At 43.4% G+C, this 13,186-nt stretch overlaps 1 protein-coding gene across 1 annotated transcript in view; it reads right to left on the bottom strand.

The window, feature by feature from the left end:
- Positions 1-2,451: 2,451 nt before the first annotated feature.
- The window catches only part of wasf1 (WASP family member 1), a 57,571-nt gene continuing 46,836 nt past the window's right edge, over positions 2,452-13,186 (bottom strand). Inside the window, 6 exon segments of the mRNA XM_029425482.1 lie at positions 2,452-3,522; positions 3,885-4,356; positions 4,358-4,436; positions 5,927-6,106; positions 7,468-7,631; positions 8,323-8,379. Coding sequence (XP_029281342.1) covers positions 3,365-3,522; positions 3,885-4,356; positions 4,358-4,436; positions 5,927-6,106; positions 7,468-7,631; positions 8,323-8,379 — 1,110 coding nt within the window. The 3' untranslated portion in view covers positions 2,452-3,364.

Raw genomic sequence — 13,186 nt, 5'->3', positions numbered from 1 at the left:
AAAATGTACAGGAACACTTACTCTACCATTGGGGAATTAAAAGCGGTGTTTGAACACTTTGTGCCGTCCCTAACAAAAGCAATTCATATACAGTTTATTGCTCACAAAAGGCTCTAAACTACTTGCACTGTGGGGGATTGTTCCAATAAACTGTCTGCCGCTGTGTAGATTACAAGCAAAGAGGAACAATCACTTTAGCATTAGAGCAAGATGGTGTTATTTGTTTTAGCTCTTTGTTTGACAGTAAATCATTGCAGGCAGGTGGAATATTGTGCGCATGCATAATTCAAGTAAGGAGCTGTAAAGCAGATTGTCCAATGTGGCAAAACCCATCAGGGTGATGACGAACACCAGCAGATGATTATTTTGCAAAAGCTATTTCAGGTCTGTTGGCTACAGTTTAATGTCGGAAGAAAAACAAATCAGACAATTTCCCCCAAGGTGTAACAGTTGGACACCTCAGAGCATGAACAGAATAACACACTATATCTAGTAATTACATTTTCATCAGCTTCCCCCTCGCCCCACACACCCACACACACACACACACACACACACACACACACACACACACACACACACACAACCTTTTAATAAACCTCCTCCTACCAGCATGCTGCAAACTGCGATGAGAGCTCTGCACAATGCATTGAAGTTATAATCCACACGGTCCCAAAGCTGACGTGTATTTGAGACACAGATGTCATGTGCCAGCCTGACATGAGAGCTCAAATGCCCAAAGCCTCTTTGAAACTGCAGACTTAGGGGACAAAAGAAATGATAATTATAACGAGTGACGAGATAATAAACATAAAAAACTCCAGGAGCATCTTCTGTTCTGTCGCTTTCTTCCCAGTTGTGTCTCTAAACAGAGGAGGGGGAGGGGGGGGGGGGGAAGTGGAGAAAGAGGAGTGTAAGTGAGAAGGAGGCGAGAGAGAGAAACAGAGAGAGGTGAGAGGGAAAGTGTGAAGGCACATGATGAACGGTTTCAACCTTGATTCTTTATCTACATCTGACAAACAGAATCTGAGGTGAGTTCTGTCGGTACTATATATATATCATGATATCATATATCATTCCAGAACCCTGTTGCTCCGTACGTATGGATAAGTGACATGATTCGATTGTTAGTGATTTGACATTTGTCAGTTCTTCAAAGCGTAAATACATCTCCGCAGTTGTTCCGTTAGGTGGATCACGGCCGAGGCATTTCCAAGGCTGACCTGCTCATTCAGATACAACTGATCCTCTTAATTCTCATGAACCCATTTTAATTCTTTAAGTGCCCGCCAGATTTTCTCCTAAAGCAAATTTATCTTAAGATATTAATTATATTCCACAATATCCAGCAAGAAAATCAGACTTATGATTTCATACTAATTCAAACTGATTTGGCATTATTTAATCATTTTAATCCAGCTGCATAAATAGATGATGCATTTCACATTTTTTTGCGCTTACACCACAAATCTCCATTTTTAAAAAGGCATCATTAATTACTATGTTTCTGGTTGCCTTAGTCTAATAACCATCTGGAATATTAAGTTGGAGCATACTTATTTTGCTCATAGTATCCCAAAACTAAATTAGGATTGATTGTTTAGTCTAACCATTTATTGTGAAAATTAAATGGTGGCTCATTTTGACGATTTCGCAATAATTGACATCTAATATCACAATTATGTCAAATGATTCTAATGGTGCCTGTGATGAAAGGAGTAATTCATGTCTAAAATTGACTCTGTGTCTTGGTCATGATCCATCTAACACGCTTTCACTTTAGCTTAATGACACTCAGCTCAACATTTAGGGCTGAAACATAACATTAGATTTTTATTAATTCAAGCAAACTGTTACAGTCAACAGTTACATAAGTTACATGGTATACAGTATTCATCTAATCTTTTTCTTTTTTTTAAACCAGGGTTTCTTCCTTCCCCCCCCCCACCACCACCACCAAACATAGAAACAGCAAATCCATACAAGCGCAGGCAAGTAAGTAGTAACAGCACAATACATTCATCAACTCAACGATACGTTTTGTACGAACAATAAGGCAAGTAGAAGAAAGAACGTACGAACAAACGGAAAAGGATGGCGGACATTTTCTTTGAAATGAGCCAAAAACAAGGCAGAATGTATCCTTCTCTTTCGGGCCTGAAAAGGCAATATCACACACAATGTATTATTTTGTTTGCTGCTGTAGAACCAAAGGAGGTAAGGCTTCTTGTAAGTGGGCAGGTACACAGTAACAGGGGATCTGAGGGAAGAGCTGCCTTCAGTGGTGTTGAGTGGGTTGTACCTGGTGTTGGTCAGACTCTCAGTATCATGGGCACCTTCTCCAAATTCAAATATTATTCTCCGCACACTGAATATTCATCAGGGACAATAAGAGAGGCAGGAAATCTGATGTACTTCTACAGCATCTAATCACTTCCCGTGTCCATTTATATGGCAAAGAACTTGAGAAAATGATGGGAGCTCAATATGCTTAAAACCAATGGCTCAGTGTTTTTTTTTTTTAGAACCTCAACAGACAAAAAGATCAATCTCTTGGCATACATTTCCCTGGAGTAAAAGTTAGATGTAGGTGGATGGATATGCACACGTGTGGCCAAAGCAGACATATGCTTCCCCTTCTTCATTTTCACCCACACGGCAATCATCACATGACATACCAACACAATCTTTTTGCTTGTTCTAAGTGGTAAAGTCAGTCCTGATAACAAGAGAGAAAACAGAAAAAGACAACCCAGCTGATGTTCACACCGAGTTCATGTTGTGGTCAGGCAACTACTGGCCCGCTTTTCAAAGAACAAAGGGTAAATGAAAGATGATGAAATAAAACGGCATTCATTCAATGCCGTGTTCAGCCACCAGGTGGCAAAACGGTGCTGGAGAACTCAGGATAAATGCAACATGCCTTCATTTTTTCCTTTTCTATTTTCTTTTCTTTTTTTTTTATACATCGACGTACAGATAAGAAAGAAAAATGTGGTTCTTCAAAAAAAGTTATTTTCATGTGTACCAATAGTAAACATGGGGGATTTCATCACAAGAAATCCAGAAGAAACAATGTCGTGTGGTAGTGCAGAAAAGAATGAATGCAGAAACTTCTCTTGGAACACTAGACGACAGACGAGGGCGACGTACACGTTCTCCTCCGAAGACAAACCACGAGACAGAGATTAAAAAAAAAAGAAAAAAAGTGGGCAACAACGTTCTTTCCAGAGTAGAAAGGACTGCGATGGCGAGATGTGGAGTGCAGGGTTGGGTTGGGTTGGGGGTGGGGGGGGCACCTTAACACATTTGTCCTCTGCCTCCAACGCTGCCTTTTTTCCCACTTCGATCTCTCTGACGGCCATCACTCCATCCAGTCTCCTTCGTCAAACTCGGACTCGTCCTCGGAGTCTGAGTACTCCACAGCGATGCGGCGTGACAGGATGGTGGCCACGTCGTTGCCAACACGCTCGTGCTTAGCCTCTTGCTCTCGTTGCTCCTCCACTTTCCGCAGCTGGATGCCTGGAAGAAGCAGCAACAGGCAGGGAAAGACTTGAGTTTATGATCATGTAAAGACATATCTGACCAGCAGTCCAAAACCTAAAGATATTCAATTTAATTTACTATGAAATCAGCAAATATTAAAATATGAGAGCAGGTTACGTTTTTATGATTTAATCAATTATCAAATGTTTTGCAGATGAATTATTAACCACTTGAAGAATTAATTTTTACTGTAATTTTATAGATCTGATGTAATACCATTGATGTAATTGTTGCCATTTGCAAAGCAATCAAATTTAAAAACAACATAGGACGACACATGACTCCTTATTGCTGGCTGGGGAAGTTTCTTCAAGCATTTCTGATAAAACACGACCCACCTTTTCTGATGGCTTCCAACAGGACACTGCGTGCATCGCTGATGGGTGGCAGATTGGCTGGATGGTGCCTCTTGCTCCCTTGGGGTAGCGGGGAGGCCATGGCTCCTGCTGAGGGGAAGGCGGGCACAGGTGGCGGGCCTGACGGACAGGGTGAGGAGCTCCTCGCTGAGTGGGGCAGAGGAGGAGGTGGCGGAGGAGGAGGCAGGATGCTGCCATCCGACTGGGTCCCAGAGCCCGTGGGTAGACCCCTGTCCAGGACCTGCTGGAGACGGGCCGGGGAGCAGTGGAGGGGCGGCGCCACGGGTGGAGGGGCCGGGTGCAGCACCCCCGGGGCGATCTGGAGAGGAGTAGGGGGAGGCGGGATTGCCGGGGGATGCTGCTGAACTGGTAGAGGAGGAATGGGAGGAGGAGGAGTGCCCCGCAGGCCTGAGGAGGGTAACGGGGGAGGCGGAGGGGGAAGAGGGGGAGGCGGGTGGAGGGGGAGTGTTGGAGTTGAAGCCTCCTGTCCGTGCTGGAGACTGGGGTCTGCTGTCGGAAAAACCCGAACTGGAACTGGAGGAGAGAAGAGAGAGAAAGAAGAAAGAAAAGGAGGTCATGACGAGGAATTAAGAGAGTGAGACAGAAAGTTTAAATCAGGAGCTGAAGGAGAGACGGAGCAGGGACCCCCTACTGGTTAAAATTAAGTTGCATATTGCAATAATAAGTTACCCCCAGGGGTCACTGACCCCCTGTTGAAGACCCATGGTTGAAATCAAAGTTCAGAAGTGCAGTGAAGATCCAGCTGTGTTTGCTCTGTGTTGTATCATCAATTAAGAGCTACATTAGTTCATCAAATTAATTGCTTTTAAGTGGAACAACTAACACTGGTGTAAGTAATCCTACATATTGTAGTTTTTACTTTAATTGCAGCGTTGTCCGAGAGGTTTAGACGTTTGAATTGAAGTGATGATGCCGCTACATACCAGCCCCTGCTTAATACTGGAAATCGCAGCATGCCAGATAATACTACCTGAGTGTCAGTACGCTGAATCAGAGAGGACTAGACCTTACTGTAACTCGAACATTAAAGACAGAATGTTGTCAGTATTGGCCATTAGCTGCTGCCTGAGCTGTGTGGGTGATCAAGCTACTACAGGACGTTGCAACAGAAAGACAACCTATTTGCAATCAATTTTCTTCCTACAGAGAAAATTGCTGCAGGCGAGAGAGCGAGAGAGAGAGAGAGAGAGAGAGAGAGAGAGAGAGAGAGAGAGAGAGAGAGAGAGAGAGGAGAGAGAGAGAGAGAGAGAGAGAGAGAGAGAGAGAGAGAGAGACTGAGAGAGAGAGAGAGAGAGAGAGAGAGAGGGAAAGTAATGTGTTGAGTATTAAGTGCAAGAAAGGGGTAAAGTGAGAAAATGAGATATAGAGGACGATGATGTAAGTTATTAAAGGAAGTTAACCGCAAGATACCAGAACCAAAAGGTCAGACAAAGGCTAAAAAGTAAGAAGTATATAAAAACTAGATGTGGGAAGAGTTTGGCCGTAAAAGAAGAAGAAAGCTGCACGGACTTCTGCAAAAAAAAAAAAAAAAAAAAAAGGAAATCTATGAGATATTTCTGTGGTGCTGCATCCACAGCCTTAATCATTCCCTCTGATCTCTCCATCCCTTCAAACTGTGACATATGCAGCAGAAGTGCGCTGCAGAAAAACAACCTGTAATACGCTCTGTGGCCTTAACACTTTATTGATCCTGCCCTTCTCCGAGCAGTTTCCTTTTTTTCTTCAGCTTTGGTCCACAAAACCTCCATCTTTCTGTCCGTCCCTTCTTCTCTGGCATTTGTTTTTTTTTTGCTCTAACAGGGTGAAAGATCTCCATCCTCTCAGACAGAATGAAAAAGGAAAAGTAATGAAATGTCACTCACTACGACTAACTTCATCATTAAGAGGGGGAAACAATCACCTCTTACTTTCTTTTGCAATTGCTATGCAAAACCATAAAAGCTTATTACTTAAGGCTTCCGAGGGGACGTAAAACTGAGACTATGTGTTGTCTCCTCTCCCACCTGATCACAGAGGGTGGCTTGATCTCTCCCAGTGGGTGCATGAGAGGTGGAGGCGGTGGAGGGTCGTGGGGCCGCGAATACATTCTGTCCCCGGTACGGTTCAGCAGCTCGTTCATCTGGCTGTAGGGCAGCGCCGCCAGCGAGAAGGGCCCGTCCATATCTTCCAAGTACAAGGGAACCCTGAGCAGAGAGATACGGTGTCCTTAACTCACATTTTGTTTGAATTTACCTCGCTGATTTTTGCTTTTATCTAGCGTATGTGGTTATATTAAATTGTATTCTTATCACCAATAAAGTAAAACTTAAACGTAGTCACAACAATAAACAACCTGGCTTTGACTACTGCTCATGCTACATGTAGAATAGACCCAATTCTCCAAACCTTTGATAGTACGTACTCACTCGTACTGACTTTAAGTGACCGTTGCCTCACGGCCCCTTAACAATCAAGCAATGTCGACTCTGTGGCGAGCACTTCTCCCAAATAATGACTTTCCCCCCCCTCATTTCTAGATGCTTTTGAAAATGTACTACGAAGACGAATATGATTTTTATCTTGTAAAACATCTTACAAGATAAAGATGATTTTTTCCCCCCCCCCCCCCCCCCAGGGAACAAGTTATAATCGATCGGGTGTAAATCTACAGAGGTGGTCAAACAGTGAATGTGGTGCATGCTGGGTACAACAGTCCGCTTACTCTTTATCAACAAAGATGCGTGAAATAATAAATGAAGAAAACCATGATGTCATGATCAACCCTGTATTTATGAAGCAGCGTTTAAGATGGGAATTAATAAGGAAACATTTTGTAACATTGAGATCAACATTTTACACTTTGATCTGTTGTATAAATAAAATTAGAAATGACGTGGTGTTTTTTTTTATCAGTGAGTCTGTGATGGAGATATTTTAAATGAAAGTTAAAGAAAGTAGCATCATGTGAGGCTGTGTCACACTGCTGGGGAGTCTGTTCTTTACGTGACACTGAGGCTATTTGCTCATAAGCTCAAAGAGCGTGCGTTCACAACCATCTACATGTGCTGACACTGCGGTATACTCCCTCATCACTCACTTGGGAGAAAACACTTTATGTCAGCTCTTCATGGCACTGACAAATCAAGGAAAAACACCACTTTGCACAAAGTCTTTGTCTTATTAATCACAATGACGGGCAGGGAAATGATTGAATATGAGTGGCATTGGAGCTTTGAGGCACAATAAACGCAATCACGACTGAAGAACCTTAACTGGAGCTGTTGTCGCTGAAGTGTAAATTGCAACAACTCTGTGGAGTGGCCGCAATTCTATTTTTGTATATTACACCCTGCTGACAAAATCAGGATTTTCTTTAACTCATAGATATTTAAAATCAGAAGTTATACATAATGTGCTACCAGCGTGTATGTGCTGACTTTTCCTACATTAAGAAATGGTCATTTCTTTGCCTCGAAGTTTGACTTAAATGTTCGTCTCTGACAATTTTGCTCTCGTTACAACCAAAGTCTCCAGCTGTGAGATGCGTGAAGCCACCTTCACATACCTGTTGTCGTGGTAACCTGCAGATCCGTTGGCCTCTCTGTGTTTGTCCTCAGGTATGTCTTGGGCGAGCTCTGCGCCCAGTGCCAGTTTCTGCCACTCCTTCTTACGATCGTGAGGCGCCCGCGGTATCTTGTCCGTCTCTTGCGGACGGTCTATCGCCTTAATCTTTGGTAGAAAGTAAAAAGAAAAAGGGAGAAGAGAGGGAGAGAGTGGGAAGATAACAGATTAGCTGCTGTTAAACACATTGTATTTGACATCTTATAAGACTAAACAAACAGTGGCTGCCTGTCACACACTATAACAACAGGCACAGGCGACAGCTTTATAAGTAACACACACACACACACATTTTAAACCTGTGTAAATGTCCAGAGGGGTCAACATAGATAATGTTCATTCACTTCCTCTTTATTTAACTGTACACGTACCAAATAATTATCCATATGTCAGCGCCGCCTCCTTCTTAAATAATTCACCCTCATTTTACAGCAGCTACTGTCAAAACTTGTACTCGTCTTAAACTAGGTGCTGAGGATTTTTAAACTAGGCAGTGTATATAATGTATTAGCTCATTAGCTCAGACATTTTAGAAAATACAATTTAACGTCGTACAAGCTTGGGAACAGGGAGTGCTCATCGACTGGCTCGGACCAAATTTAAAGTATATGTTTTCACTTGTGACTTGTGGAAGTAGTTTTTACATATTTACTCCGGTCCATGGACATAAAGCACTCCCAGACTTCAACTGTCCACACACACACACACACACACACACACACACACACACACACAGCTGTAAAGAGCTGCTGTAGCAGACACAAATACATTTAAAGAAAATGGCTGTATTTTCACATACCTGCCCTGGAAGGTCTAAGTACCGATAGACCTGATCATACATGCGAGGGTCCTGCAACTATAAGAACAAAAACAAAAACCACAAGAGAAGCACCGGGGGTGAGGGGTGGGGAGGTCAAAAAAATCAACACGGCTGCACAGGATTGAGCACAACACCGCTGCACACAGTCAACAGGGACAAAAACAGAGTGGGCGGTGAGAGAAGGGGGGGGGGGGGGGGGGGGACAAAAAGGGAAAGAAAAGTGCTGTTAAACAGAAAATGACAACACATGGCACAGGTCGGGGGACGTCACAATGCAGGTAGGACGTAGCGGCACACACAGTCCAGAGCAAACATACACACACACACACAGACACACACACACACACACACACACACACACACACACACTGAAAGAAGACTGAGGTAGAAAGAGAGAGATCTCACTGGAATTGGATGAGAAGTGTGTGTTTCTACATGTGAGGAAACAGTTTGAAACCTACAACAACAGCTCACACTGATGAATGACATGAAAAACAAACACACACATGCTCGAGTCAACTCAAATGAACACATAACAGGTTAAAGCAGCAACAACACTAACATTAAGCATTTCACAGTTCATCAGTTTCGTTATCCTGATTTACTTTATGGCAATAACAAAAACGCAGAATGTCGCCAGACTTATCCTTTAAGTGTACTGTGTTATCAGATCAGGTAGTTATAACCTGTAGTACAGTAATGGTGAACACGTCGTACAAACGGCCTTTACACAAACACATAACCCTTATTGGCTTTCTAGATCTGACAAGTTAAAACAATCATTGCAATCTTATTTCTAGCAGCAGAAACACATTACATTAGTGGTTTGTGGATGTACATGTTTGTGCGTATGTGGTGGTGGATTCAAGGCCATGTAAAAAAAAAAAGTCATCTTAATAATAATTACCTGGACTCTACATTACAATCGATTTCTTTTATGTCACTTAGATCCTGCAGGGTGGCTTACCCTGCTTCAATAAGGGTGTGTGTGTGTGTGTGTGTGTGTGTGTGTGTGTGTGTGTGTGTGTGTGTGTGTGTGTGTGTGTGTGTGAATGTAACATGCTGGCTGACGTGGGTTGTGGACAGCATCTCCTCTGCCTTGACTAAGTGATGTTGATTTTGCCCGCTGCCCGCTGAGAGCGAGCGTGGGAATAAATCCTAATGCTAATGCACATTGATTAGGTTCTGATTCATCATGGCACATTACCCATGATGAGGCATTGGCCGAGGGAAGGCCTCTGCGCTCAAACACACACACACACACACACACACGCACACACACACACATTCAGATGACCGACAGCCTCCGCCTCTGCTCCAGCACATTTATATTTCTGCACTGACCAACTGAATATCCTTTACACTAAGCAGCACGGCACCCCGACTGTCTGCTGAGGCTGAAAGAGCTGCATTAGAAGGTCAAATATTTTAACCTATCGCCCTCTGCCATTTTCCAAACTGTGCGGATCCTTGAAAAATCTGCTCAAATTTCAGCAGGAAGATTAGTTTTGGTCGGACTGACCTCTGACTTCTTAAAAGGTTTGAGGTTTTTGTGTCTTGGCGATATGTAAAGAAGCATTAGAGAGCACATTTACTGGAAGTAGAAGGGCACTCGGAGAGCGCAGACCTCCGCCAAGGCTGTTTCTATCCACTCCTTTTGACCCTTCCACCAAGTTTCATAGAAACACAGGCCAGTAGTTCTATCACTAATCCTGCTGACAAATCCTCCTGGGTGGAGGTATACAAATATTACAATAGGGAGTGGCAGGAAGGACAGGTTGTAGACAGATACAAGGAAACACATAATGCCACCAGACAACCATCTGTCCAACAGAAAGCATCACAGAGTTGTAATGCAGCAACGTGAATGTGAAAACTGAGTAAACAAGGGAGGGAGGTACTCTGTGTTTGCATATGAGAAATGTGTGTGTGTGTGTGTGTGTGTGTGTGTGCGTGCACGTGTTTGTCACAGCAGTTATAAATGCGGCTAATTTCAGAGGACCCTGTGCCTCCGCTAGGTCGTCATCCTTCATCTGAATGGACCGGCACTGGCAGAGAAAGCTTCTGTGTAAGCGCTGCGAGGGTGTGTAATACAGCAGTTATAGATTTATGTGATGTACAGAATGCGTTCCGTCTGTGCACACAGTTCCACTCACTCGTACATTGTGCATTTTCTGTGTGTGTGTGTGTACCGGTGTGTCTCCGCATGATTGTGTGAATGTTCAATGTGACAGACTCAGCAGAATTTCAGCTCTGTAACTGGGTAAATAACCCCCACAGGGAGGCCCGCAGACCACCCCGCTGCTGACAATAACACAAACCTCACACAACACACACATTTCTGCTGCTGCTGATCTATTGGATTTGGGTTGTAAAGACTTGGACAGTACTTATCCGAGGCTACTGATTTTACAGGTGTAATAAAAGAATGATAATCATTGTACAATAAGAAAAAAACAAAGCTTTGAAATGTGCAGTTAATTCCACGATCGTCTTGCTGTTAGTGAAATATCTACTCCATGGCTGTATACCAAATTCTTTATTTTCATAGTTCCCTTTCCTACTTCATGGATACTAATGTGACATGCAGACAGGTGTGTTGCGAATGAAAGTTTAAAGCACTTAACCATCACTGACTTCTCAGGTTTAGCTGAGAATAGACATAAATAAATAAATTCAGCTCGGGAGAACTTCAAAATATATTTTTTCTTTTTAACCTTCAGCTGGAATTGCACGTTACGGTAATGTCATGACGTCATCACTCGTGGGTCGTAAACATGGAAATACACTCCATCATCCCATATGACGGGAACGAGACATAAGGCCAGTTATTACATTTAGAACTCAGTAACCTATTCTGTAATTGATGCCCTAAAAGACCGACTAAACAGTCAGACAACTAGAGTTGAGTTCTAAGGCTAAGATAAAAACTACAATTTGGTGGAGAGGACAAATTTAGTCCGACAATTTTCCCTTTTTTGGAGGATTATTAATATGACTCCTGGTCTTCTATCCCTAGAGTAGAACTGGGATGCAGTCGGGGCAAGTAAATACTGGAGGCTTGTTAGTTGTTAGGGTGGAGGAGGAGGTGGGGAGCAGCTCACTTGTCCACGGCAAACCAGAGGGAGAGTGGAAAGAAGGGGGAGAGTGAGGGAGGGCTGCAGGCTACCGCGTAGTGAGCAGATGCTCTGGCGGACTCTTACCTCTGGGGCAGTGAGGAAGGGAGGAGGGGTTTCAGAGAGAACTCTTATAAGGCCATTGGGACACACAAGATAAGGCATTTCCAGCTGCACAGAGTCAGACCAGGATTCACAAAAGCAAAGATTCAGAGCAGACAGAGCAGACAGAGAGCACTAACACTATCCTATTATTAACCACCGAAACATTACAAAATATCACACTCATGTTCAGTTGTCTTCATGTGGCTTAAAATAACTCACATTATCACATACTTTGCGTGTGAAAGTTGTTTTAATTAACATGACAAAAAACTGCAAGTGGTAAAAGCTCACGTAGAGTTTCACCGTGTTGTCTTTCAATGCAAGTCACTGCATCCACTTTGGTTTGATACCTGCAGGCCCCTTTAGCGTGCATGTGCAGTGACTGCAATGCCACGACACATCAAGCATTGATTTAAAAGTGGTGTCATTGTTCTGTAGCTGGCTGATCAATGTAGGAGAAGAAAGTTCATTAGTGAACACATTTCTTTCCTTACATGCAAATTGCTGCTTTAATGAGATGTTTGCATTTCATCTATTTCACATTAAGCACATTTCTCAATCCTCATGAGTAAAACAAGTAGATTTTAAAGCAGAGAAAGCGTCTTTCTGGTCAGCGACAATCATTCAGGCTGCCTGCTACGTGCTGTAGCTGGAATTGTAGCTGTGGACTAGGCAGGCTGAAATGATGAAACGTGCATATTCTGTTGCGTGATATTTGTAAACATGACTTTTAACTTAAAGATGTGCTTCGTTCGCTGTGCTTTACTAATGATATTTAAGGCACAGTTGGCATCGCGATGAAAGGTCAATCAATTTCTCTATTTATTACCATGTGCATGTACCAGGTGTCTGAGCATTAAAGAATCTGCACATTCAGCTCCAACACTCGGAACACTGGATGTCATTTTGTGTGTGTGTGTGTGTGTGTGTGTGTGTGTGTGTGTGTGTGTGTGTGTGTGTGTGCTGGAGTTCCCAGGACCTTTTTGGTAACACCTCTTCCTACTCCACACAGAGGTAAAGAACGGCCCAGAGGTGAACTGTGTGTGTTGTTGCGTGCAGCTGCTGTGGCCCGGTGCAGGGCACTGTTCAGGGTGTCAGTCTCGGTCCATCTCTGCGTCTCACCGCTCCGAGCAGCGTGCCGTCTCGAGTCTCTTTAATGGACCAGGGGTCAGGCTACTTAACATTGGACATTTGGCAAATGATGGGAGACATGAAGCTCTTTCCTTACTGCTACTGGATGAATCTCTAAGGATGTACAGAGGCAAAAGGTTTTCTTGACATTTCGTGAAATTACAGCAGCTGTTAGCGTTCCCTGGAGCTTTGCACGAGAACATTTTGCGATGAACAGAAAAGGTTTTGATCTGAAAAAGACCTTCCTCAGGTCGGACCTCAAACAACCAAACGTCTGCTTAAATGTGCCGGAAGTCTTTCTGATTGGTTACATTTGACAGAAGGTTACATCTGCGCACTGTAGGACAGTAGGATTGTCTCGTGTCTCTTCAGAGTTGCTCTGGTGTGTCAAAGATCTTAATATATATTGGATATTGTTACATAACAGCACACCCCACCATATTCTCACCACGTCAAGACGTTGGTCCTTGTAAGATCAAAGCACTTCTTGC

This window comes from Cottoperca gobio, chromosome 24, assembly GCF_900634415.1.
Source record: "Cottoperca gobio chromosome 24, fCotGob3.1, whole genome shotgun sequence".
NCBI classification, from domain to species: domain Eukaryota; kingdom Metazoa; phylum Chordata; class Actinopteri; order Perciformes; family Bovichtidae; genus Cottoperca; species Cottoperca gobio.
Note: the sequence above shows the minus strand (reverse complement) of the source record. Positions and strands in the feature narration are given on the sequence as shown.